Source organism: Myiozetetes cayanensis, unplaced genomic scaffold (assembly GCF_022539395.1).
Source record: "Myiozetetes cayanensis isolate MyiCay16 unplaced genomic scaffold, myiCay2020 scf22, whole genome shotgun sequence".
In the NCBI taxonomy this organism is placed as follows: Eukaryota; Metazoa; Chordata; class Aves; order Passeriformes; family Tyrannidae; genus Myiozetetes; species Myiozetetes cayanensis.
In genome coordinates, this window is record NW_026087434.1 from 6,449,951 (window position 1) to 6,477,920 (window position 27,970).

Sequence of the window (27,970 nt, forward strand, 5' to 3'; positions counted from 1 at the left end):
GGGCCCGACCGCCCCTGGCTCCTCCCTCCTGTCAAGGGGTTGCAGAGTGAGAAGATCCCCCCCAAGCCTCTTTTTCTCCAGGCTGAGCCTCCCCTGGCTCTTCCTCAGCCGTTCCTGGTGCTCCAGACCTTTCCCCAGCTCCATTCCCTTCTCTGGACACAAGAAGAGCAACACAGCCCTGCCAGGAGAGGGGAAGGTCAACTTACACAACCACGGCAGCTACAAACGCTTTCTTGGCTCTACAGGGCACAGGGGAAGCAGGGTTTGTTTCTAAGCTAACCCAGGTACAGTAGCACATCACTTCATGCATCATGTTCTCTTGTGGCATTACCAAAAAAAGCCAAGAGCTCCGAAACACACCGCAAATTTTCCATAATAACTTCTGGCACAAATAAAGATCTAATCATAGGAATATCCAGGCATTTCTGAGCAACCACCGTGACATCATCATTTGAACATAACAACTAAGAGCAACTGTTAAAAAAACACCCAAACTCTCCTGTGGGCCTTTTCCTGACACGTATTACAACTAACTACAACATTCACATTATTCACATTTCTGACTGTAAGCAAAGGCTGGGGAGAAGCTGCAGAGCCCACGGACCGACAGCTCCTGACAGGTGACCTCCAGGCCTGCCTGCACACCTTGTGAGCACAACGGGGCAGCTCTTTAGGCACCAGAAGTGAAAATCTGCAGGGCACTGATGGAGCAGAGCCAAAGCCACAACAGCCTGAGCCCCAGCTGTGCTCACACCAGCCATACAACCACCTTCCTTCAGACACTCCACAAAGGCCAAAGCACACCTTGCAGCTTTTCCCTCCCATGGCAATTTAATATACAAATTATCTCAGTCATATTTTGGTCAGTTCACTGAAATAACAGACAGATGCTCAAGTGAAGAATTCAATGTATATTTATTATTCACAGTTAATTACTATCTACCAAATGCTGCTGCAGAGTTAAAGGATTAAGTACATAGGCCTTTTTTTATTTAAACACTGATTTTTTTTTTAATATATATACACACACAAGACATATGTCTGCAAGGCTGCATGATATACACCAATTCCAAAATAAGGAAACAATCAAATGGTCCAGGTGTAGAATGCCATAGATTCCTTTTCCAATCACTTTACAAAGAGGGAAGAAAGTGAGTTGACAGCTAGCAAGGAGAGGGGGAGAAAGTAATACTCTACAGGATAGCTCTCTCTTTCATTTGCTGGAAAATTAAAGTGTAAGGCAGAGTCCATCTCAGGAGTAAAACACTTGTAACACTTAGTACAAAAAAAGGCACCCTCCAACAAAAGATTGCCCGTGCTCAGGCAGGGCGGGAGGAGATCTCCGCTGCGGGTTTGGATTCGTTGGTGGGGTGAAGGGATCCAGCCAAACGGCCACCAAAGGAAAAATAACGCAACTGAAGATTGGCACAGAGCGCGGTGCAGATTGATTGCCTTCCTTCCGTCCAGCTCAACGGCAAACTGCCCCGGGCAGGAGCAAAGGGCCAACAGAGCCGCCCCCGGGGTGCGGGTGGGGAGAACAGTCACAGTCACACACAGCCTGCTGTGAACGGGAGCTACTCCAACAGTAACACTGACCTGAGGAGGGAGGAGGGACTGCACAACAGGGATGGCCAACTCCACTTCCCAAGGGCAACACGACTGCACGTGTTCCCTGTCCAGGCCGAGGAGACAGGCTGATCACATGCATCACGTAGAGACATTCACTAAGAGCGGAAAGGTTTTTCAAGCACTATTTCTTGAGGTTTCTCTGCGTTATAAAGTTTTCCATCAAAGGAATGTACATTTTATAGGACACGTCAGGGCTATTATTCCTCAAATTCCCCCCTTAACCCTCCCTCCCCAAAATATTCTTCCTCATTTTCCCTGGTCATAACTTTCCCCTTTCTCTTACTTCTTTGAGGCTCCTGGTTGCAGCTCTCCACCTCTGAGCAGCCTAAGTTGCCACTTGAATGCCTTGATTTTATTTTCCTTGGAATAAGGGAAGTTGAACAGTAAGACAAATCTGAAGATTAAAGCTCCATCTCTGTTTGTAGATTTTTCTCAAGTGTCCTTTGATAAAACCACCCTCTTTTACCCCCTTCCCCCCAAATATTTATTTACATGTAGGCAGAAAAAAACCCCTCTGAAAAGCTCTGGACTGTCCTTTTAACTTAAGAAATAATAAAAAAGAAAATAAGGGAAAGGCACTATGGAAAAATTACAGAATGTGCTCAACCGTACACCTTTAAGAAAAAACAAAAAAGCTGTCAGCACAGCATTAACAGACTTCAGTTGTACATTGGAGTTTCTCAAAGCAGCTCTGTGACTCAAAAGAAAAAACAGAACAAAAAGCCACACAACTCTTCTCCCTTCCTCTGCTTGGAAGCTGCTGAGCTTCAGAAGAAAGTGCCAAAGGAGAAGAGACAATAAAAATTAGATTAACACCTCATCTTTCCCAGGCAAGAAGAGCTGAATGTTGAAGGCAAAAGCAGAGACTGATGATTTTTGTTTTTTTTTAAAGGCAGGACTGTGGATTTGGTTCTTCTCTCATGTCCCTTCATGTCAAATGAAGACCGTTTGCAGAGAGAGAAAATACCAGCAGAGTTTCTCCCTTTTCCTTTAACTGCATGGCTAGGACTTTATATGGCATTAAAACTTCATGCACTGATGGACAGAGGAGGAGGGGGAAACAAGAAGAGTTGTGGTGGTGCGACCTTAAGTGACCTTAAAACACTCATTCGCGACAAGAGTGAATAAAAGGGGATAACCCAGGAGCAGCTGAGGAAATTTGTTATTTTCATTTTTCTCTCTCTCCTTTTTTTTTTTTCTTTCTTTTTTTTTTTTTCCTTTAAGATAAGTTTTGGTGTGTAAGTTGAACTCTTCCCCCCCTGCCCCTGAAGTTCCGTACTGAGGGAAGGCGGATCACCTCCCGCTGAGAGGTGACTCTGGTTTTATCGCCGTGTGATTTTAGGTCACTGGCTGCAGTTAGGCTCTGTATGTGTATTTACTGTTTCTCTGGTTTCCTTAAATAATCTCTAATATTTATCTCTAGATGTTCCGGTTCACTGGGGTCACGTAGTTGCGTGGAAACATGCCCGTCTGTCCGCGGCAGGCTCCCTTCCACCAGTTGGGGTCAGAATTGTCAAGGACTTGGATAAAGTCTCCACGATGGAAGCCCAGCTCTCCTTCCTCTTGGGGATCAAAATCAAACAGGGCCTGAACGTATGTTGGTTGCTGAAAGGGGAAAGAAAAACATACACAGAGTGAGAATCACCCTCGGCACTGCAGACAGCTGCTCCCTGGGGCAGGAGCTGCACTTACACCCCAGCTGAACAATAAACATTTCAGGCTATTTCGTTTCCCAGCTTCCAACATCTGCAGCAAGGTGCTGAACCAGGAAAGCACAGGCTACAGAAGACCTTAGGAAAAATTCAAGTTTCTGGGAAAGAGCTGAAATAAAGAGAGCAGATAATTCTGATGTTTCATATTTTTCAGTCTTTGTGACCCACTGGAAATCTGTGCTCTGTTGCAATACAATCCTCTTGCTGCTTATTTGTCCTGTTTTCCCCTGGCAGCACAAATATTACTGTGATACACAAAGTTCCCCCTAAAAACTGGATGTTGGCATTTTACACATTTTCCTTAAAACTCTCTTCTGTCACAGAAGATTTTGCCTGGTCAGCAAATACTTCCATTCGTATGCTAACAGTTCATTTAAAATGCATTTGCAATCTTGAAATCATGAAGGTCTCTTCATGCTTTCCAGCCAGGTGTTTTTTCATCCTGTTTATCCCTGACCCAACAGTGCAGAGCCACCTGTTAATTCAGATAGACTGTGGCACAGGGTGCCAACAGCACCTGGAGAGCAGGATGAATTCCTCACCCTTTTCTTCAAGCCAGAACCAGAATGCTGCATGCAGAAGGCAAAAGGATTTATCCAAAATTGGCAAAACATGCAGTTACATGCAATATAACCCTCTGATTGACCTGGGAAATGAAACAGAACAGAGAGCTGGATATACACAAGCTGCTCTGCTGGCATTTCACAGTAGTTTTTGGGTTTTTTTTAACACTGGCTATATCCAAACCAGAGCAGGGATGTTCCAGATGCTGTAACCACCTCTTCAGGAAAGGCCAGCACCAAATTCTCACTGGATCTTGTGTGGTGCAGTTCTGGCTATGAACCAGTGTAAAGCAGAACAGAATCACAGAATTGTTTAGGTTGGAGAAGTTTGAAGACCTTTAAGATCACTGAGTCCAACCATTACCCCAGCACTTCCCTATCCTTTCTTACTGCCTCCTATAACAGGAGTAAATCCATTTTTAATTCAAAGGAATCAGATGATGTTCCTGCAACAGAATCCATAAACATTACAACAAGCCAAATGTTGAAGCAGCAACAATAACACTTTGCCAGAGTTCAAGGGAGACCTGGGAGTGCAAGTGGGCTTTGCACAAGAATACAACTTATTTACCAGTATAATTCTGACTGTGGGATCTAAAGATACACTTCCACAGACAGGAAAGATCTCAGTCAGCTTCTTTCCATCCCTATCCATTTACACTAAAATGCAATCCCACATCAGACTGTGGAAGTAACAGCCCAAAGAGCACACTCTACAAGGACACTTCTCTTACCTGTGGCACCTGTTCAATGTCCCGGAGAAATATCTGCTGGTTCCTGGAGACAGATGTGGATCTGTGATAATCTACCAGCTCGTTCAAAGAATTGAACTTCACCACCCAGAGGAAATACTTGCCAGCCCCATCTCTAAGCACCTTGAAGTGCTGCACATCATTTCCAAACCTGTGTGGAAAGAATGAAACACATAGAAAAGCACATTATTAGTCACCAAGCACTCCTCTTTTGAGGTCATCAGCACAGAGTTTGGAAAGGAAAGGTCCTTCAGGGCACAGTGAAAATGGTCAGTGATGTTGATAACATAGATACAACCTCATAGCTGGCATCCAGCACACGTAATTCTTGATGTATGGTGTGTGTGCAGTCACCTGTGTCCCTGAAGATGGTGCAGAAAATCCCAAGGACAAATGCCATGGACTTTACAAGGTCACATTAACACAGTTGCACCCTGGTACCTTCCACTTCACACCCCTAAATACATAATTTTCAAGTCAAACAGCACAAGCACTTCAGTTCAGCTCTTCACACCCAGCAATTTCACAACTGACTCGAGCCCATTTCAATTTGTGTAACTCCTGCCATGGTCCTGTGCTTGTCACAGTTACAATCCCTCCCTCCCACAGCACCACTGGGTACGTGCAACAATACAATGCCTAAGCACCAGTCCCATTATAGGCAAATTCCTGGGAAAACACTGCCATGGGTAGGGGAGAATTGTCTCTCTTGGCAGCCAGGGTGGATTTGTGCAAAGAACTGTCTTGTGGGGAAAAAAAAGAGATCTCTCTGGTCCTTAAAAAAACCCCAAAAACCCACAAACACAAAACCTGCCAAAACCCATCAAAAAAAAAAAAAAAAAAAAAAGCCCCTCAAACCCCAGAATGTCTGAAAGGTGATGCTGCACACGTAACAAAGCAACTTCAGTTCTGTGTCAAATGATGGGATTCAGTTGAAGCTACATTTCCAACAGTTTTATGCTGAATAAAGAGGAACTCCAGAGAGGTCCACTGGGATTTTCCAGATGAATGGCACATCGGTATTTTTACTTCAGTCTAAAACACTGAAAACAGAAGACAACTGTTCCCACTTGGCATGCACAGCTTCCATACATCGGCTGGAGAAGCGGACACTGCTTTGGCTACAAAAAAGTGACAGGGAACAACTTGTGAGAGCTGCCCCTGCTCTGCCTTCCTCAGCCTGGGAGCTTCTCACCATTTAAAATCCCACAGATCACCGTTTAGGAAAAGGACTTTTCTAAATTATACAAACAGAAACACCCTCCCCCACAACTGAGACATTGCCACCAGATGGCAACACTAAGCTGAACAGGAAGGCAGAGCTATGCCATTGTAACTTTCTGTTTCTTAAAGGAATGCACTTTCTGGAAGGGAAGCTTCCATTCATATCTAATATTCCAGCTCAGATGACTGTAACCAAGACAGAAATATAAACATCTCTAAAATCAGGGGCCTTAATCCAGTTTGTTGGCATGACTCAGTGCTGCTGTGTTGGAGGACAAAAATTTGGTTACAGACCAAAGATGACCAGAAAAACAAACAAATCTTGTCGAGACAGATCACTGATAGCCATGGAAAATACAGCCAACCAGGAATTGCGTATGAATAACAAAAAATGTTGTTAAGATTCTAAAGAAAATTTTGTTTGTTTATGGTAGGAAAGGGAAAGATTACAGAAAATAATAATAATAATAAAAAAAGCCAAAGTCAACAAACTCCCTCTCACCCCCATCCCACATCAAATTACATCACATGCCCTTTCAAGTTCCTAATGCCTCTGTTATTCAGTGACTTCAGATCATAGAATCACAGAATGGTTTGGCTTGGGAGGGGCCTTAAAGATCACCTGATTTCAACCCCCTGCCATGGGCAGGGTCCACTAGACCAGGTTGCTCCAACCTGGCATTCCAGGGATGGGGCAGCCACAGCCTCTCTGAGCAACCTGTGCCAGGGCCTCACCACCCTCACAGAGAAGAATTTCTTCCTAACATCTAATCTAAACCTCTCCTTCTTCAGCTTAAGGCCATTCCCCCTTGTCCTGTCCAAAGTCCCTCTCCAGCTCTTCTGTAGCTTCTTTAGGCACTGGAAGGTTCTAAGGTCACCCTAGAGCCTCTTCTTCTCCAGGCTGAAAAGCCCCAAGTCTCTCAGCCTGTCTCAGTAGGAGGTTGGTAAGTCAGGTAGCAGTGTCATGTGGGCCACAGGTAACTCCTGCTGGTTAACAGCTCTCACTTCTAGTAAGGTTATTCAAGGATAAGAACTGCTCCTTTTCAACTGTTACTACACTGAGTTTCTCTACCCACGTGAAATGCACTTGTGAGATTGAAGGGGCCTCTGGGTTCACAGCTCCGTGCCCTGGTGCCTGACAACAGGAATATCACCAAAGCACGTGCCAAGCAGAGAAAAACATATTTGCAAATGTACTACACAGAGGGAAGATAAAGTAATAACTTGTACTGCAGAGGAGGATGGGAGAAAACATGTCCACACTGGGCACTTTGTGGCTGTAAGAGAGCGGAATGGAACCCCCAAACAAGCCAACAGACAGTGCCTGGGACTACATGAGCCACGTGCCACCTGTGGGATCACTGCAAACCAGAGCACAGCCATCTGTTCTATTAGACAGGGAACAAACATCACTAGGAGAAGAGAAATGCTGTGGGGCAGGCATCTGGAAAATTATTCCTGCTCCTCAGCACTGACAATTACCTGCCCTTTGCTCCCCAGTCCAAGGGAGCAGCAGATCGCTGATTAGCACAGAATTGCCTCTGGGCGTGACTTACTTGACTGAGAGGGAGAAGTCCCCGGGAGCACTCTCACTCTCCCTGATGAGGAAGGCACCATCGTGTCTCTGTTTGCCCAACATCTCCTCAGCCTTCGCTCGGGGAATCTTTCCAAAAAACCACCTGTGTAGGGAGGAAAGGAAAACAACAGGAGAAGTTGAGAATTTTAATCGTTTCATGGAAGAACTAGAAACATCCCAGCTGTAGAAAGATCATGTCTATGCACTGACCCATCCTGAACAAGTGGAAAGTGCATTTTGTATCAAAATCAATTTCTAGTCTTCTTAGATCAGGTTGTAAGACACAATTGCTTCAACTGAGAGAATCAACATCTTCACCCAGCTGAGCTGTTTGCTCCTGCAGCTCAGTCCAATCTTTCTGAGCCCTACCAGAGTACTGTGGTCCAAGAAGAGTATCATCCATCAGAAAGCTGAGGCAGGTGCCAAGAGCAGTTACACACAGACCAAGTGAGAAAAGTTCCTTCAAGGTCTCTGCTTCACTGCAGAGGAGTCTGAGCCAGGCACGCAGTTCTGTTACAGGAATGATGCTGGTGGATACTTGTTTCAGAAGCCTCTTTTCTTGCTTTTTCCTACAGGCAGGACAATCCAGTAGTTTTCACAGAAGGGGTCACATGAAGTAGCTGCCTCGTGGAAACCACATCCAAAACTCTCACTAGCCACAGGCCAACCATGACACCGAGGCTGAACCTCCCTCAGGCCACCCCATCGTCAGCACTGACCAACAGCCCCAGTCACAGGATCCTCATCCACACCTACATTTGCCTGTCCAGACCAAACCAAGATTAAAGCCAAACAAAGGTTCAGTGGCCTGTCACATGGCATGAGAAAAGCAGAACCATCTTCACAACTAAAAAGTGGAGCTTTCAGTTCTGGGTAACACATCACACAGGACGGCAGCACTTACCACAGCCCACAGCCACACACAGGACTGACCTTAGAGGAGAGCATTTCATAACAAGAGCTCTACTCACACTGTCTGCAGTGAAGGGTTTGCTGCTGCAGCAACAAGACCTGAGTTGCAGAATCCTTCCCACAACAGCTGCTCTTAAGAGAAGTCAAGGCTTTCATGGAGTCACAAAGTCACCAGATGTTTCTGTCTAAGAGGAAACTATCTCTAGGGGTGAAGGAGGACTGATTTCTTGATTAACAGACACGTTTAACTTGCTTGAAACTCTTGTTGTGTACTTTTTAACCCTCAGAATGGAAAGGAAAATCTTTCTCTCTCAACTATCCTATTTCCAGTGATAAAGAACTGCATGGTATTTTGTACTTTCTGGCTGGTTTAGCACCTGTGCTGCTTCTGGGTACCTGAGGTGGTGGCAGAGCTGCCCCTCACTGCACTCTGCTGTCTTCATAAATCAACCAAGAGAACCCATTATGTGAAACTCCCTCAGAATTCAAAGGTAATGTATTTTTTCCTGAGCTTTTGGCACTATCGACACAAAGACAAGGAAGTCTTGAATTTTGCCTCTGCCAAATGTTACATAAAGCAAACTTTATATAATGACTTTAGATATCTCTCGCCATATTTGTTGTTTACAAAATGTCTTAATCCTGTTTAGTTCTCAAATAATTCTCAATTAGTCACATATGACTTGAAAGTGAAAGCCTCATCTTAGAAAAACACAAAGAGAAAACCACTTCACCCATGTTTGGAAAACAGAAGGAATGCCTGAAAGAGCTTAACAGAATCCTTCCTGAAGGCTCAGCAGTGCACCCCCTATTTTCCCCCTAAATTTTACTGAATGACTACAAAGTAGAACTGTACTATCTGATTAAAAGAATCAACACTTCCAAAGTGACAATATCAAACTCTTGAAGTTTTCTGCCAGCTGCTTCTAAGGCACTTTAAACAGAGAGACTAAAAATCTTTCCCAATTCTTGAGCTGCCTTGCAGTTTTATGGCTTCACTACCCCATTAGTAAGAGAAAAAGAACTTGGCTAGAAAGATGAAAAGAAGTCCCACAGGAGAAAGAAACAAAGGAAGTTACTTTGCAGGACTAATGTCTGCCTTAGAACACACTTGTGAAGCAGTAGAAGTGCTGTGTCCATATGACTCTTTGCTACAAAATGTCTGGGAAAATGAATAAAAATCACAGCATGTCAAAAATCCCACATGGAGAATTAGGCAAAGTGACCACGATGTTCCCAGAGCTTCCCTGCTGAAGGGCCAAGGCTGATAACACTTGTCTCCAACGAGCTCTGCAGTGGAGGTGAAACTCAGCCAGTCAGCACTGCAGAACCAAATCCAGGCATTCCTGCTGATGCTGCAGAGCCAGAGGGAGATGCACTGATTGGTACAGCACAGGTTCTCATTGCTCCCAGCCTCCTTTCCATCGGCAGTTTGGCAATTCTTTTGGCTTCACTTCTCACAACCATTTCACTTGGCCCATTTCCTCCACAGAAATCACCGTGCTGCAAAGTGAGACCTCAGCCATATCCCCAGGCCACGCTGGTTAGGAACACAAACACCTGAGACAGCCTGGATCAGACTCTGGGGTTTCATACACAGCAAATTCTTCCCCTGCCCTCCTCAAGAGAAAGATGTCCTGCCACTGAACTCTGCTGTGCCTTCACAGGAACCTCCCTGCCCAGTGCTTCCTGCAGCTCCTCTCTGAGTGTCCCATCTATCTCTGCTCAAATCTTTGCTTTGTTAACTGAGGTGCCAATTCAGATTAACCCTTCAGAGCCCAGGGGTGACCTACAGGTGCCACCTTTTCCTTTCAGCTTCCTTTGCTGGTAGTTAACAAAGCAAACTGTGAGATTTGCAAAATGAAAGAGGAAGCTCTGCGTTTAATACCAGCTGTGTGGTTGGAGGATTTCAGCCTTGGATCCTTGGACAGGCTTTAAAGCCATTTTCAGTCGCTTTCTTCCCAAAACCTCTTGAAAATGATTTGACAGTAGTCTGAGAGAAGGAACATTCTCTTTGTGACTGGCCAGCTGCCTGCAGTTTGCTTTTTCTATGACCTGTGTGACTAGAGAGAGCTCTGCATTACAGCTAAGCCAACATTATGCTATAAAAACTTTTGCATAATTTCCCAGGGTTGTTAATGCACTAGTTAAGACTCCCAGCATTGCTGACACATGGAGCTGACTCCATCCAGATGCCATCAGCAGTTTAAACATCTTCAGATAAGATCAAATTAACTATGCTTAAAACCCACGTCCAAATTCACCCACCTGCAGGCTCAGATATTGTTCATTCCCTTTTGATACCAAAAAAAAAAAAAAAAGTGAAAACCTGACAGCTCTATCCCACTAAAACAAAATACCGTGGATGATCACAGAGTAAACTGATCATCACAGGAGACAACACCACAGTACAGCTCAAATGCCTGCAAAACTGTTGTGAGAAGATGCAACCATCAAATCAATGAGAGAGAAAGTGCAATGTGAATCTGTGATCCCCGGTGGCACAATCAGGGTAAACAAGGCATGTTCCTGTGGAAAACAAGGCTTTAAACAAGTTCAGAAGTTTCTTGTGTGTCCTTGCTTCACTTCCCACTTGGCTGCACTAAAGTATTACATCTCTTCTCCCTTCTTGGGGCACAGTCCCTCAGAAGCTTCCTTCTGCTATTTCAAAACAGCCCCTGGAAAAATAATTCTTGATTGCATTTAACTGCAGTATCTTCATTATATAATGACAGTCAACACTTAAATCAATCATCAGTTTTTGTGAGCAAATGAAACGCTGCAGCTCCTTGTAGAAACCTTGATTACAGGTTTTGCTGCTCCCTCCTAAACCTTTTCTCCCCTTTGAATCTGTTACCCAGAGCTTGCTGTTTTGTTGTTCAGATGTTGCAGGATCTCAAAGGTTGGCAGAACCAGAGTTCAGTAGAAGACAGCAGAAATACATGAACTGACACAAAGAAAACAGCCAGTCATGAAATGCTACTGTTTACATGTGCTGGATTCATTATATCCAAGAGGTGTTCACAGCAGTTACTCAAGGGCAGCTCCCTGGAGCAGCAAATCAATGCAAGGATACTCGTGTGCACGGAGGCTTTGAGGTTGGCCTGCTTTGTGAGGAAGGTGCTGGATCAGATGACTGTTAGAAGTCCTATCCAACCTAAACAACTCTGTGATTCTGTACTGAGGACGTGACAGACGTACCACAAGTTCAGCCCCAAATATCCTTAAATACTTTTCTGGTGAGCTGTGAATGCCATGATTTTTACTCTTAGCTGCTCAGTGGGTAAAATGGAAAATCGTGACAAAAACACAAACCACTCTTTTTCTGGGGCAGTGGTGGTGACAATGCTCTACTAAACAGTTTTCTGCTGGTTTATGCCTGATAACCTGAAGGTCACTGTCTGACATTAGAAAACACCAGAAAAGCTTCCCAAAATACCCTGTTATGCAGCTGCTGTGAAAGGAGTTACACAAACACTACAGCCAGAGACAACTCACCAGCCATCCTTTACCTGCCCACACATTTGGGTAGAGCTGTGAGCTACATTTTAGCAGAAAACTTCCTTCTGTTGGAGAGGACGTGCTAAGTCAGACCAAGGGAGCCTCTCCCCAGAGCTCTACTTACGGATGTGGTTTCATCTCTATGTAGTTCTTGGGAATGAAGCCGTCTTTGCCGTTGAGTTCTGCCTTGTACCAATTCTGATCACATTCTTCATTCAAAACCTGGAGAAAGCAAACAAAGATTAAGCTTTAGCACAGTTCAAGATACAGCAAAACTGATGAAGGCATCAGGTTATTCCTCCCACCCTTCTTTCAAAACTGCTCCTGTGAGATGAACCTGTAAAAATGGTGGTGGTGTCTGTTCCACTGCATCTCAGGAGTGCTCAGGACTGTCAGGAACAAACACCAGCAGAGGCCCAAGCTGGATACAACTGGCAGTTTCAGCTGGTTTTGCCAATGCAAGTTAAAACCAGCTTAAATCAGATTTGTCTGTTGAGCACATTTTACATTAAGAAAGATAAACACAGTCAAACAGCAAATACAGATGAACAAAGTTTCTTTTTTTGTTTTTTTAAGGGGATATTTTTCTTAGTGTAATTTTAATGAATAAAAGATCACGAGTCACAAGAGAGGAGCCACATGAAAAGGTAGCTTTAAGAAGCACAAATTGATACCTCAAAGCAAAGTTGCTCTCAGTACTTTGGTGCTTTATTTTTCATTGAATTTCTGTCAATAGGCAAGGCTGGTACACTGACTCAAAGCAGTCTTTCCAGTATAGTTCTATGTTCTGTAAATAAAGCCTTGCTATAGTTTGAAACTTCCTCTCCTTGATTTTATTTGATGTTGGAGGTAAACACCTCAGAAAACCTGCTCCCTTCTCCTTAAAATTAAGGACCCCAGCAAAGGTTTTCCTCGAGCACTTTCATCCCTTCTCAGCTTTCTCAGGAGGATCTTTAACTCTGCAACGGTGGCCAACAGAACACTTAGATTTGAGTTAAAAAATAGAAACTTAAAGCCTCAAGTCACAGAAGTATCACATGGTTAGCATTGCCTGAGTGCAGGAAGATGAGGAAATGCAAAGAGAAAGACAACAGGAACACAGATCCAGAGATCACACACTATGTACACACGCAGTTATAGTGAAGATATCCTGAAAAACCCCAAACTAACTCTTTTGCTATGTCACTATGTTTGTTTATTTGAAGGACAATGAGAGGAATTAAAAAAAAGAGAAAGTAAAAGCAGGAAAGAATTTGCAAGGGCAGGTCTTATTCTTACAGTTGATTGGGAGTGCTTCAGAAAATTAAACTCTAAAGATCAGTGCTTGCTGCCTTTCAAAAACATGTGACACACCAACACCCTGAATCTTCCTCGCTGCTGACTGATAGGTATGACAGAGAAAACCCTCAACACCTACTGAAATGAGACGTGGTAAGGGACAAAGAGAGCAAAATGTGAACCTCCTCAGTGAATGACAATGGCAATAGTTACCTGGATGCTCCATAATTCCCAACCCAAGAAGCTGATAGGACGTGCATTCCCCAGGTGCCAGCACCTCCCCAGGGGAACTAGCAGGGATACATCTACAGAACTTTAGGTGAGCAAAGATCTGCACCTTTACGGCCCATTTCAGGATATTTTCAGCTGAAGAGACTTTAATACTTAAAAGATCCCCCATATTTTCACATGGATGGAAACATTCAGGCTATCACTGGTGTAGTAACTGCTTTGGGCTTCCCTGTATTTATTTACAAGCTCTGTTGCAGTGAGCACAGTTCAGTCACTGAGGAGGGATAAGCTGAGCACAGGTCACGAGCAGTTCAAGCGTGGCTCTGTTACAGGCTCTGAGGTAAGAGCTCACACGGGGAGAGCTGACACAGATCAGCTGATGTTTGCTGGGCTGCCTTGGAGCCAGTAAACAAACGTCCCACCCTCTGCCCTGCCCGTGGGATGGTGATCTGTGCAGAGCCTGATTCCTCCACAACATGGAACAAGGGTGGGTGACATCAGCAAGAGCTCTGGGATACTGAACAGGGATGACAGAGATCAAAAACAGGTGTGTTAAAAAAGCGAATTGCAGAGAGACCATGGAGGGCACAAGCTGAAGCCCAGACCTCCTATTCAGTCCAGATTTTGGTACATGGCTTGAAGGCCCAGGAAGTTTGGCTGTTCTGTACCTCAGCTGCTTTCACCAGTCATTTACAATACAACACAAACATGACACATTTTGATGTGATTTCTCACAAGCCAAATCTTACACAGTACTGTGCATTATCACCATCAAACCTTTGGTAAGATCATGTACTACTGACTGGTTTCATTACCATCAGAGAGCAGTTAAAGCACATGGTAGCATGTTTTTCCAAAAAGAATGAGTAAATTGTAGTTTCATCTGGAGGACATTACCACATTTTTGTGCTTTTGGTAGTAGGTATTAAAACTTATCAGAAATTCTAATGTAAATGTAAATGACTTTAATGAGTTTTATCTTGCTCTGAAGATATGTTAATAGATTTGGAGGAGCCAAATCACATCGGGCTTGGGGTACTCATTAATGCCTGGCCTGAAGCCAAAGCAGTGCTGAGGGATGCACTGAGCTTTGTGACCAGAGTGAAAAAACAGCGGGATAAAAGGCAGAGTGAGGTGAAGTGCCTGCACATCCACACGTACAACCTGTTCAGGGGACCTGTGCTGCAGTGGTGATCCCTCCACAGCTCCCCCCTCAGTGCCTTTGTTTGCTCCCTGGACTTTTTCCTGCTTCACACCCAGACTGCCGTTATCTGCACAGCCCGTTGTCCTTTCTAGGATCATTTTAACGAGCTGTCACAGCTCCATTCACACCCTGGCAGACATCCAACCCTCCTGCCCTGTGTTATGGACCAGAGAGCTCCCACACACACACGCAGCCCTGGAAACACCCCTGTTTTTCCCGTTCTGACTCTTCCAGAGGCAACAGGACAGGCTGTTTTCTTTCCAGAGCTCCGTGTTCCTGTATCATTTCAAGAGGAGTCACCTCCTCAACACAGATCTACAAACTCATTTTTTCTGACAGTGGCAGACACCGCTGGAGCTGCTCCCAATGCTTAGTCAAGCAGAACTGACTTGTGCTGAAATGCCTCAAATTCGGGACAACTTTGCAGTCACGTGCACAGGGCTGGAATTCTGGTGGCTGCTATGAAGTTATGCAGTTATTATCATGCCAACTGAAGAACAGTCCTGTAAAATTGTGGCTTTTTAAAAAATCTTATGCCACTAATGTCCATTAGTTAAATACAAAGTAAGTCAGGAACACACATAGGAACCCTGTGCACTGGTGGTTTCTGCCTCTGATGTTTACATCTGGCATTGCTCTCTCTTAAGTCATTAAACCACCAAAATGAAAGGACACACTTTCAGTAACTAAACCATTTTTTCTGCAAAATCTTTTAAGAAAACCATCCAGTAAATCCATCCATCCCATACTGGCCTCCAAGTGATTTCCAGATAATAATTCAGATTAAAATTTATCATCTGAGTACTTAAAACACAGTGCTATGACTTTAAGAAAAATAACTATTCTGAGCTGAACTCCAGTAAGATTTCCTGGTCTTAGCAAAGCTGCAAAATTTAACCTAAGTACCACATGCATCACTGAATTTTGCTTCGAAAATTTCCCCAAGTACAAATAAATAAAATGAAGTAGCAAAATTAAAGATTCACTGCTCCACACTGGACAGCCTTCAAAATCTGCGAAACATCCAAACCATTTGTCTCAACTGCTCAAAAGTGCTGCTCTTTGGATAGGTCAAAACATAAAGCATTCCTCTGCATGCAGTCCCTAAGGCTGCCATAGATCTAATCACTCCATGCCAGAGCGACTCTTCCTTTCACACTGGGGCATCTGTACCAAGAGGAGGGAGGAGGAAGGAGGAAGGATATTTTTAGCCCCTGCATTTGAAGCTGCCATGTGATGTCCTCAGTCTGCAGTCGGCCCTGCTTTACAGTGAGGGGCTCAACTGCTGCTGGGCAGTTTGATAACAGGTCTCTTATCGACAAAAGCCCATCTGTTCCCATGGAAATGGAGAGGGGAAAGAGTCACCCAGCAAGGCAGTTCCCAAGTCTTAGTTAGAACAGCTCACACACAACAAGCATCCCCGGCCATGTTCAATTCCACACCTAGCGAATATTTCCAAGCACAGCTTTTCCACCCTTGGGAATTGTTGTACACCAGACTGAGCATCTCAAAGCCTCAAAACAACTTCCAGGAACACACAGGCATTAAACTGGAACACAGCAAGCAGATCTGGCTCAGCTCTCGAGCTGACATCCAGATGCAAACATAATGCCTCGAACGTTCCGTGCTTGTGAGTTTAGCCAAATTATTAATCATTCTTGAGGTCTGGAGAGACAAAACCCAAAAAACTTACTAAGAGAGGGGTCTGAGTGTTGGCTGAACCTCCTCTTTTCCCTGAACTTCAAGTTTTTAGGATTCTTGCTGCGCTCACTGAAACAGAAAGTAACCCAACTGCTGCAGTACCACCTGTGAGCTGCCAGGGTGGTTTTCCTCCTCCACAAAGTTGCACTGCCACTGCCACGAAGAAAATAAAGCAGTATATTAAAAACATTCCCAAAGTCTCAGGAAACTGCTCATGACACTCAAACTAGGGCAGGAATTAAAACTGATAAAGTGAACAAATGTTTCAAAGGCAACTTCTAAGCCTGGGAATTCCTTGTCCCAGGGTGGAATGGTCCCTGGGAGTAGGGTTGTCACCCTCAGAGAGGTGCTTTAATACAGCTTCTCATTTCAGAGAAAATGGCTCATTTTTGTTCTAAGAGGAGTTACAAACTAGACACAAACCAGCAAGCAAAATCTGCTTCAAGGCAAGCTATGCCTGGATTCAGTAGAGTAAGGTCACCACAGTCCATTCTGGAACATTTTTGTTCCCTGCAAATTTACTGTAAATGGCACCACAGGATATTCAAATTCATCACTTCAGGGTTTTGCAAAGACAGCCCAAGACACAGCCTGGTCACCTGCAGCTCCCTGTCTGATCCTGGTGTTGAACAAATGACTCCTCCTCCCTCTGGCTGCCTGTCACATCACAAGGATGCTGTGCAGCAGGAATGGCATCTTAAGGAAACCTGGAGGAAGCTGCACATCAAAATGGCACTGTGATTCAGGCCATGCCAAATCAGTTTTTCTTTTCTTGATTTACTCGTGACACACAGTACAGTTAAACACACAGTACAGTTAATTTTAACTGCAAACTTTCAGTGTGAAAAGATGCATTAGACAATTAAGGTGATTCAAGAACACATAACTGCTAAAGCATTTTAGGCTTTTCCTTCAATTCAATTTATCGTAACAACACACAGGGAATGCAAAATACCCACATTTTTCAGATCAAAACCTAAAGCACCACACTGGGACATGCTCTAAGATGGTGCATACTCGCTCTCTGAGTAGGTATAAAAGCTGTGAAAATACTTAATAACCACTGAGCAAATGTTACTGAAAAGAGCCAGAGAAAGATTATTTCTTAAATTGCACTCAACTACCAAGTGTTATAAGGTAATAGCCCAATAATGGATGTAGATGATACTGTAATGCAGTAATGTGTTATGGTTACAGGTTTTCATTCTCACTCACCCCAATTCCCATTATCACTATGGAAATACTTCTTTCACCCATATTCTTTTAAAAGCACAAAAGAGCACAAAATACAAACTCGAAAGAAAATAATTCCAGAAAGTCTTCCCACCATGACAAACACAAAAGTACAGGGGCCTTTCTTCCCCACTCCTCAGCAGGGCTTTTGTCAGGAGCCTTATCTGAAGTGACCACTGCTACTTCAACACACCCAGAGCCTTTCCCACAACAGCCAAGCAGCTGGAAGGAGGCAAGGAGAGCAGATTTTGAAGCTGTTCAAAGATAAAGGCTGGTGTCTGGGTTACACACTGCTGCCTTCAGTTTTCTTTGAGAAGAAATTATTTCTAAGTTATTTCCATACATCTCGAAGGGGCCTGTGAACGAGTCCAAAGTAAAATACACGACCAAGTTGACAGACAACAAAGCAACACCAACAGTGAGAGTCACAGGCCACTCTCAGGTCTAAGCTCCTCTTTCCAAAATCTGTATAAAAATATTCTCCCAGTCTATTGCACAAAGCTACTCATCACTGGAGGTTTGGGCAATATAAACATTTACAGATAAAGTCAGGATTCCCCTGACCTTCAGACAGGGTTGATGGGAAGAAGTAGTTGGGTAAGATTACAGGAAATGACGTTAATTACTTTCAACTGCACGAAATAAAGGCGAGTTGTCGTTACAATTCCGTGCAATATTTCACCATGCAGAGCTCAAATCCACAGGAGCACTGCCTGGCAAGCACAGCAAAGTCTATTGTGACAAGGCAAAATCCACAGGAAGGACCAAAGCAAGGAATGAGCACTCAAACCTTTCCAAAACCACCTTTAATTTTATTTTGTGTGTGTGTGTGTGTGTGTAGGTAACACAAAAATACTTGAAGGAACTTCAAGTTAGCTGAGGCACAATCAAGTCTAGCCACAAGGACAGAACTCGGCACAGACTCACTCACCCTGCCTCTCAGGCCTTGCAAGTCTTGGACTACCATGTCCCCTCCAGCAAAAGTCCTCAGTTGTGAGGACTTATTTGCTTAAGATAATAGGAAAAAGAGGAGTAAATAAAGAACAATCTAGACATCAGTTCTCTTTCCCTATGGCTCACCTTTTTTTGGTTTATGAGGCACAAAGATGGGAGGAAAAACCCGAGTATTTTAAGGTATATTGCAGTGAGCTCCAGAATGTCTAAAGGAGGAGTCAACAAAGCCCAAGAACCTTTGCCACAGGTCTTGCCTCCAGCAGAGTTTCCTTCTGTGTGTAAAGTTTGCACTGGCACAAACACAGAGACAAAATGATAACAAATTCACCAGTCCTGCCTTGGCTGCTTGTGATGGATGGCAAGATGTCAGCCCCAGTGAGTACAGAATTCCCCCCAAATTAGTCCTCCCACTATCACCACTTGTGTAAAGGTTAAGCTGTAGGTGCCATAAATTACGTATTTTCAAGAAGGCTGATGCAAAATCTCCCAAATAGACAGCATGGCAGCCTGCAGCAAAAAATCAGTATTAATGATTTTAAACCCCAAACAAAAATAGCTTTACAGAGCCAGAAGTAGCTACAGCTCATGTTCTAATTAGGCTTCACACATCTAAAAGACCCCCAAGTGTTTCTGAAACAGCAGGGATTCCCAGGAGTGAGATTCATTTTATGTTCAGTAACTTTTATGGTGCTTAAGTGAACACTAATTCTGACACACTTCATAATGTAAGGATGACTTCAACATTTGATGCTGCGAGGAAGGCACAGCCTCACTTCAGTGCCTGATCAAAATGGACTGCAAATAAGCAAGAAGCTCGTTATCACAGCCCAGGCTCCACAGCTCAGCTTGCACATGTGGACAGCAGAATGCCAAAGGATTCATGAGAACAGTTTCTTAAAAAGAGGAAGGGGAGGGAGTGTTGCTTTTCCCTAACACCCCAAGGGTTAGTTCACAGTGACCACAGCCCAGGCCCAGCCTTTGGTAAGGAGCTGCAGTGCTCAGGATGTTATCACGGAAACAGAAGACAAAACATCCTTCCTTGATCCCCAAGCCCATCCACACTGGATTTGGAAGCTCTGAAGGGCCCAGCATTTGGTTTTCTGTTGTGCAGTGTGGATGAGTTCACTCAGGTACCAGTGGGGATGGGCACTTGCTTGCAAGTGTCTTTCCTCGCTGAGGTTTTATTTAGCACAGCTTAATTTAGGCTTGAGCAGGGTCCCAGAAGAACCCCCATGGGTGAAGCTCACAAACTGAAGAACAGGCCAGGCTCTGTGAGAGCTCTAAACCATCCTCCCTTCTTTTTACTAAGGAAAGAAAAAAGCCTTGAATTCTGAGTACACACCTGCTCTATTTGGGAAGGGTTCAAAATCCCAAACCACACCCCAAAATAACCCAAATGCATATATGCACATGTGTTCCAGAACAAACAGAGTATACACTGCCTTAAGCATCTAAATAAACCCTCGATTTTGAGAAGAAAGATTTTGAAAGAACTCCTTTTACCCAGTGATCAGAGTAAGGTCTCCTGGTTTCTATTCCTGTATCTGCTGTAAACACCAGTGCCATAAATTCCAGGCCATCTTACAAGAAGGGCTGTTTTGAGCTGTAACTTCAAGTTTAGCAAGATGGACACCAAGCATAAAACATCTGTTATCATATGCCCTGGACTATTTATCCAAGTACAACCAACCTTTCAAGCCTTTAATGAAATTGTGAGGCTTTTGTAAGAGCTCTTGGCACAAGCTCTGAGGGATGAAGGTCAAGAGTCACTCTAGCAGAAAATGATAATAAAAGCTATCAAACATGTCAATAAGTGTTTCAGAGGTGCTTTCGAGCTTAGAGAAATACAGGAGAAACAGCAGCAGTGGCCTTGTGGCAGCCTGCAAGAATATCAAAATGATGTATTTCTCAATTTAAAAGCTCTTCTCATCGTGCTGTGTCTGTTGTAAACCAGGACTTGATGGTGTGTATCAAACAAAAACTGCAAAAGGTAATGAAGAACAAGCAATCACAGCACGTTCTTGTCCTTTTAGAGCTTTACAATACAAATGAAGCTGGTTACATACAGTAACAGTGAAAATACCCTGAGGAAATACTGGTCCCTGACAGTCCATACTCAGAGATTCACAGCTTGTGCAATCCATTTGTAACCTGCTTTGCATAACAATTTTACTTGAATACCTTACAGTTCCTACTTCTATTTGCATGTGTCCTACTTTGTCCTACTATCTCTCACTAAAATCCACCTCTGTAGAACATATTTCTCACCACCTCTGAGGAAGCAGAAACACCTTTCCCAGACACAGGACAATTCCTCTGTGATTTTACAGCAGAGCCGATAGCACAAGGCACAGTTCCTGGCTGACTGTCCCTCCTGTTGTCTCTAAACTCACCCCAGCAATCAGTGACCAAAACATTCCCCAGGGGACAGGGGAAGGTTTGCTTTTCACTGAAGACCAGGACAGTGATATAGTAACAACCAGGCCTGGATCACCTCATGCCAGGTACCTCAAACCTCTACAGATTTAAAATCCCCCAACACTCCTCCATCAAGAATGAAAGATAAGAAATGCTGATATTTAGAGTTGTCCTTTCTGTTCCAAATGCATGATGTGTACCATTATCTCTGCTACACTTCACTGCCCAAGAAAGCACCAAACCCAACACTCCATTCCTGCACTTTCACTCTTAATTACTGCTTTTCCTAGCACACAAACTCAGCAATTTACCTATCACTATTAACCAGGTAGGAACAGATATTTGTGGAGTGACATCAAGAAACTGCTCCATGTCAGAGGTTCTCTGTTACTACCATTTATGCTTGTACCCAACAGAGCTGCTGTGATGTACACTAATAACTGCAGGTTAAAGTCCAAAAGGATGTGTTTAGGGAGACAAACTGGTTATGAACAGCTGTGCAATGCAAACCTCCAAAGAAGCTGAGGGACTGCAGCCACCGAGGCTGGACATTGCTCAGCTCACTCAGCCTGCAAAAATACCACACCAGGTAAGGCACCTCTAGCCCAGGGCTGGAAAACCTGAGGGGGAGGAAAGATGACAGGTAGGACAACCTGGACTTCATCTTTGAACAGAAATTTAGAGTATGTGACCAGAGGGCAGTGTCACAGCAGTCCTGTGGACTTTAAGCTACAGTTTGGCATCTCACATGCACAGAGTTCTTTGCATGCTGGGTAGGTACTACAGCCCTGTCTATACAGCTCATTATGAGCTTTGCTTGTCTTAAGAATGTGACATCACCTTTATTTCAACCAATTTTCCACTGTAACATTTGGGGTATTTTCAAAGGAACTGATACCTGGTGAATTACTTCCCATCCTGTATTGGTGCAGTTGATTCTTTCTGACTATGACAGTCCATTAATCCTCGTTGAACATCTCCCTGTTTTTATATTTCTTCAAACCATCGTGGTAGGAGGTGTCACCCAAATGAGGGCTCCCTGACTGCTTGGAAAACAGGCTGACAGTGGCAGTGGACAGAGGTCAAGGAGATGGACTTAACTTCGTGGGTGCCTTCCAACTCAGGGTATTCTATGATTCTGTGACTCCTGGGCTTGATAGCCCAGGATACACTGGGGACTTTGAGTGACTGACCACATGTCTAAAGCCATCAGGGAAACTGGAGTCTTGATGTACTTTGAAAACCTGAAAAACACTTAAAAGAAAAAAATGTACATGCCTTGCACTGACAGGCAGAGCTATTTAGTGAGGAGCAAGACAGACACCAGCACTGACTGCCAGCTACTAAACAAGCCAGCAGGGAAAAATGTCAGGCTTGTCCAAAAACCACTACCAAAACCCAACTGCATTTCCGTGGGAAATAAAATTAGAAACATTATCACACTAAGAAAAGATACAACCCATAAAGGCCTTAAAGAAAACTTTCAAGAGTTCAAAATACTGACTTTCATTTTTCGCTTCTAAAAGAAGAAAATTAACTAGAGCTGCAGCTGCTTGATCTGGTTTTTCCAGTGAAAAAGCTATTGCAAACACAGGAGCTAAGGAGTCCAACATGCTTCCAACAGATCAAGATAAGAGGCAAATTCCTGCTATTAGTGGCAGTAATGTAAGTAAGGGGAGGTCAAAAAAGGCTTTCAACACATTTGGCATATATTTACAATACAGATAACCTTCAAATTTTTTTTTTCTCTAAATGCACGGTTTGTTTAAACTGTTTTATTATAGTATTTATTGCACATTCATTTTACAGTGCAGACAAGTTAACAGAGCAATAAAAACCTTAACTTTGCTTCATCTGGTTTTAAAATTTAAAAGCCTTAGGATTCTACTAGCATAGATTCTTGAGTTTAACATTGATTGTTCAATATATTGTAGCATTGTAAATTTTACAGAATGTGAAACAGTCTTACTCAGCTCTTTGCCAAAAAGATATCAGGAATAATATTGACAACTAATTACCTGTAGGACAAAGTGCCCTAGGTTAATTACACCTGATAATGGCATATTAAAAAATATATTTGAAGTAGCTATGCAACACTTGAGTTATTCTGATACTGTTGAACTTTTGTACATCTCTTATTGACGGGTCCTCAAAACCCACAGTTCTTAAGTCATGCCTTGAAAGGCAGAACACTTGATTCAACTAAACACAGAGCTAAAATCCAGATGATTTAAGCCTGCCTTCAGGAAAAAGGATATTTGCAGGAACCTCTCAAAACAGTCAGCAATGAAACCGTTAATACTGACACTGCACACATCTTGACCTCGGAATTAACAACCTTACTTGGTAATTCTGATTTCTGAGCATGAATTGCTGCCCAGCTGCAAACCCAGGGGCTGCACTCCCGCTTTGCAGCAGCTCTGAGTTGGTTTCTGCAGGGGCTGCCCCCTCCCACCCACACTCCCCGAGTGGGAACAGGCACCTGTCTGGTTCCCCAGCCTGGGGAACTGATGTGCACAACAGTTTGGGGGGTTGTTTCTCACCTGACTGGTTGGCTCCACAGCAGGTGCAGGGGACAGCTCTGGAAATGAAGCAACAGAGCAGATGGGAAGGAAAGGAATAGGGCAGGACTCCTTGAGTGGCACTGCCAAGAAGGAAACACCCTTCATTCCAGTTTCAAAGGACACAAAGGGCCTGCTCCACAATTCTTGCAACAACCCACCCCAAAACTTACACATGCAAGAGCAGTTTCACTTGCTCACAGTTTTATCTGGGCAGAGTTAAACACAGCAGGTTATGGGAAGAGGGGGACAAGAGGTCAAGAAGCAGCATGTGGGTTGTCCTGCACTGGGGCAACAAAAACCCAGGACTTACTGACTGCAAGTGGGAGGAAGGGAAATGGGGAAGCAGGAGTGAGGGACTAAGCCTCAGCTGAGGTTATTTGTGTTTTCTGATGATAGGCTTATTTGGGTAAGTGTTAAGACTGCGGGTTTTTCAAGCTGTATAAAAAAATGAAGCTGGGTCCTTCAATAGCCAGGGTGGAAAGCAGGGTCAGGTCAGCCAGGTTAAGCCAAGCTTCACACTGATCCTGGCAAGAGACACCTGAAGGTTTGTGCAGCACAGATAGAAACAACTCGGACTTTGCATGGAACAGCTCTCCATTCAGGGACACTCAATACAGGTGGGCTCACCCCTCAAGTCTTTTTGTGCTCAACTGTGACAGCTGCTGGTCCTCCTGACAAGTTTAATTCTTTACAGGTTACATCACCAACACCTAGAGCAAAGTCACCCCTTCCATGCAGCTGCACACTGTGAAACCAAACACGGGAGAAAGTGGGGCTTTGGTGTCTGAAATGTGTTAATACCAGGGCACAAAGCTCAAACCTTTCAGACACAGAATGCCAAGTGAGTGGTAACTGCAATCACCTCTCTGCAGCAACTGAACAAGCAGCATTTCTACGAACAATCAGTATTTACTAATTTCTTGCACACCTAAGACACACATGGACTTTTGTGCCAGTCCCTGGAGCATCCTCTGCAATTTGCATTTGAAAGCACAGAAGAAGGAAAAGCCCACGTTCCACTACCCTGAGGCAGCTGCCACAAATGTCATCACCACTCAGGTCAGACACTGCTGATCAGTGTGGCCAATGAAGCTCAAGTTGCCATTTCCTCTTAGCACCAAAAAGGTTTTACAGCCTTAGTGATCTAAGAACAGTATTATCACAACCTATTTGAATGGCATTTTCCCCAACCTCAAAATACACCTGGAACTCCCCACACATGCATTTCAACCCCCACCCTACTGAAGAGAGTGAAATATATGGTGTGGAAATCTTAGTTTGAGATGAAAATTGAAAATTACTTTTTAAAGGACTACACAGGATTTTTTTATGAGCAATTGCTGCAAAGCAACAGTGCCAACAGATCCTGGACAGGATCTGAGGATCTCTCCCCAGACTACTGTCAGTCTGTGCAAAGAAGCCTATTGAAATAGAAGCATATAAAATACATATATTTCAATACAATATATTAATAATGACTATACATAATATATAATTATATCAAATATATATTTCCTACTGTTGTTTGGACAGGAAACAGTAGTTGCACCTGCACCTTTGGCAAAGCACAATTTAGCTTTGGCCATAAAATTTACCAGGTATTCTTATGGAGAACAAAACAATACAAGTGCTTGTGGGACAGAAAGACACAGATTTTTAAGCACACTTCACACACCAGCAAAATGGAAAGACTAACTAGCAATAATTACTCCAGAAAATAGAACATAAAAACCCCGGCACCTTCTACTACGTTGTGAAAAATCATCTTCCAATCTCCAGGCCAACAGACACCATAAATTAAAGACTTTGCCTCACCCATGCAGAGCTTCCACAGCCCTGTTTGTTAGATTTTAATGCAAGATTCTTATGGATCTTGTTTATAGAGCCAACTCTGGCCCCAGAGGGACTGTAATCTCTGCTTTGTCAAGACCCAAGTTCAGGGGAGAAAAGAAGAAAAGTTCTGTGTTTGCCACAGGAATGGCTCACTGTGCTGGTTTGAGTTATTCCCCCCTTACAGCAGAGGAGATGTGACTCATATCAAGCATCCAAGTCAACAAATTCTCAACATCTTTATTTTTCCTTCCACCCTTGACAGCTCCTCACAGAAATTATTACTGGGGGAGTGTCACAGCAACAGCTCTTACATCACCACCTATTCCCCCTTCCTCCTCCACTACCCCAAATGGAACAGCCATGCTATCACTGAGCCAGCTCATGCAATTCTTTATTCTTTGCAATTTCCTACCTCTCATTTGAAAAACAAATACTTCACTGTTATCTAAAAATATATTAAAGCATTGCCAGCAACTCAGCACTTAAAGCAAAACAACCACCACCACCCAGTGGGAACGCACAATAGGAGCAGCATTTTTGCTAAGGCAAATTTTTCGGGAGTTCTTGAGAACGACAAGAAAAATAATTCAAGCTACAAAAAAGAAAGGGCTGCTCTATAATCGCCAAGAGAAGGCTGCTCTGCCATCATGAGACTCAGCCAAATGCACAGCCTGAGGGCAGGAATGGAGACTGCAATCTGAGAGCAGCGTCAGCTTGGGGTGCACCAATCCAGCTCCCAGCAAAGCTGGTGCCCTCCCAGTGCAGCCAGCACAGCTACTTTATAGCAAACCAAAGACAGCCTGAGCTAAAATAGTAATAATAAATACATACATATGTATATAATCCCCCACACACACCAAAACCCCAAACCAAAACAAAAAAGCCACCAAACATACACAAAAAAACCCCAACAAAACCCTCAGCAAACCCCTGTCCACTGCTCTGTTCACAGTGCAACTCCACCAGTGTCTGCACCACCACAACAGCAGGGACACACAAGCTCAGACGTTCCCAAGACAGCGATTCCATGAGGGCAGTTCCTAACAGAGCTCCTGTTCAGCTTCTCCCAATCCTTTCTTCCCTCTGGCCACTCATTCCCACCTCTCACTCTCCACCCCCAGCTGTGCTGGCCCAAGTGTTTGAGAAGTTGGTCAAGACAGAACAGGGTGAAAGGAATCCCCCCCCCAATTTTTGAGGGCTCAGCCTTTGCTGACTTGCTCAGTCACCCGGGTGAACTCCACAGAGCTCAGGAATCAGCAGCTCAAAAGCTCAAGTGGTCCCTGTGCTACACAAAACAGGGAAGCCTCAGTAGGAGTCAGACACTCCAGGCAGTTGGGGCAGTAACTTCACTGATGTTCCTGCATTGTATCATTCCCTCAAATCCTGGTGTAAAAGTATTACACAGCGAGGTACAGTTTAGATGACCTGTAAAAATGACAGACCAAACACCGAAGGGGAAGGAACTTCCTCCTGTCCCAGCTTCAGGCACTAACACATCTTTTCCCCTTTTTTCCAGTCTTCTTCCCTGTTCTCCAAAAGCAGCTTCAGGATGGGAACTGGCAAATATGTTCCATGTTCAAAGGTGATCAGCAGGACAGTCAAGCAGTATTCAGATGCTTTGAAAAATCCCCTAAGTATCTAATCTAGAACTCCATCAGTGTAGTACAATAAAATCTCAATTATCTTATGAATCTGTTCCAAGAAGAGTTACAATAAAATACAAATCTCAAAGGCAAGAGAAGCACATTTGCTTTTTAACTCCCACAATCAGCGGCTGTCTTTTGCTTTCTTTTAATTTCCAGGCCTGAAGAAACAATACCACTTGTTTCACAATTGATGCCCAAAACCAAGCAGAGAGGACGGAGCTTCTTCCTCAAGTTTGAGACAAAGAGCTCTTGTAATTCTCAAAGTCCACCTGACAGTGTTTGCATCGGTGTCCTCAGCAAAACCTTAGCCCGGTGCTGAAGAGTCTTCTCCAGAACACTTCACAAAGTTAACCCTTTGCAATCAGTTAAATGATCTCCCAGTAAAAGCATCAAGCTGTAGAGTTGGAAAAGCCAGGGAATTCTGTGCTCTAATTCAGCTGTCCCTTCTGCATTTAAAATGTATTTTCCAGCATCTGGCATTAACTTCTATGTTCTTGTAATGAGATGAGGACACATTCCATTAAGTTTTATATTTTTTTTGTGCATCAAATATCAGGACAAAACTCTGGAAAATCTTATTTATTCTCTGGAAAGCTAATAAATAAAATAATTTTGACCTACCATGAACTAAAGGTCTCCAGAAGGTGCTCTTATTTTAGATTTCCCTAAATATTAAACTGAAAATAGAATTCTTAATAACCATTACTACTTTATTATGTGAATTTCATCCTTTGTAACTCAAATGAGTTGATTTCCTCATCATTTTAGACAGTCTGTTTAGACAAAAACAAACAAACAAAACCCTCAACACTCTCCAAAAAACCCAAGCAACAAACTATTGCCACCAAAGTATTTAAGTAGGGAAGTCTTTGAGTGCTTGGCTAACTCAGGATAACAAACATTTAATCTGAAGTTTGCAGAACACACCTCAGCTACCTTTTCCACTACATTTTCTTGTAGTTGTTGAAGAAAGGGTTAAACCCAGGACATTCTCAAATCTAGAGATTAAATGTAATGAGATCAGAATAATAAGATTACC

General features: G+C 43.6%; 1 protein-coding gene across 1 annotated transcript in view; it reads right to left on the bottom strand.

Moving 5' to 3' along the window:
• Nucleotides 1-896: 896 nt before the first annotated feature.
• The window catches only part of GRB2 (growth factor receptor bound protein 2), a 49,571-nt gene continuing 22,497 nt past the window's right edge, over nucleotides 897-27,970 (bottom strand). The window contains exons 3-6 of the mRNA XM_050319203.1: nucleotides 11,994-12,091; nucleotides 7,437-7,559; nucleotides 4,639-4,807; nucleotides 897-3,234 (exon numbers count right to left, since the gene is read on the bottom strand). Of these exons, the coding sequence (XP_050175160.1) occupies nucleotides 3,049-3,234; nucleotides 4,639-4,807; nucleotides 7,437-7,559; nucleotides 11,994-12,091 (576 nt within the window). The 3' untranslated portion in view covers nucleotides 897-3,048. The remainder of the gene's footprint in view (nucleotides 3,235-4,638; nucleotides 4,808-7,436; nucleotides 7,560-11,993; nucleotides 12,092-27,970) is intronic.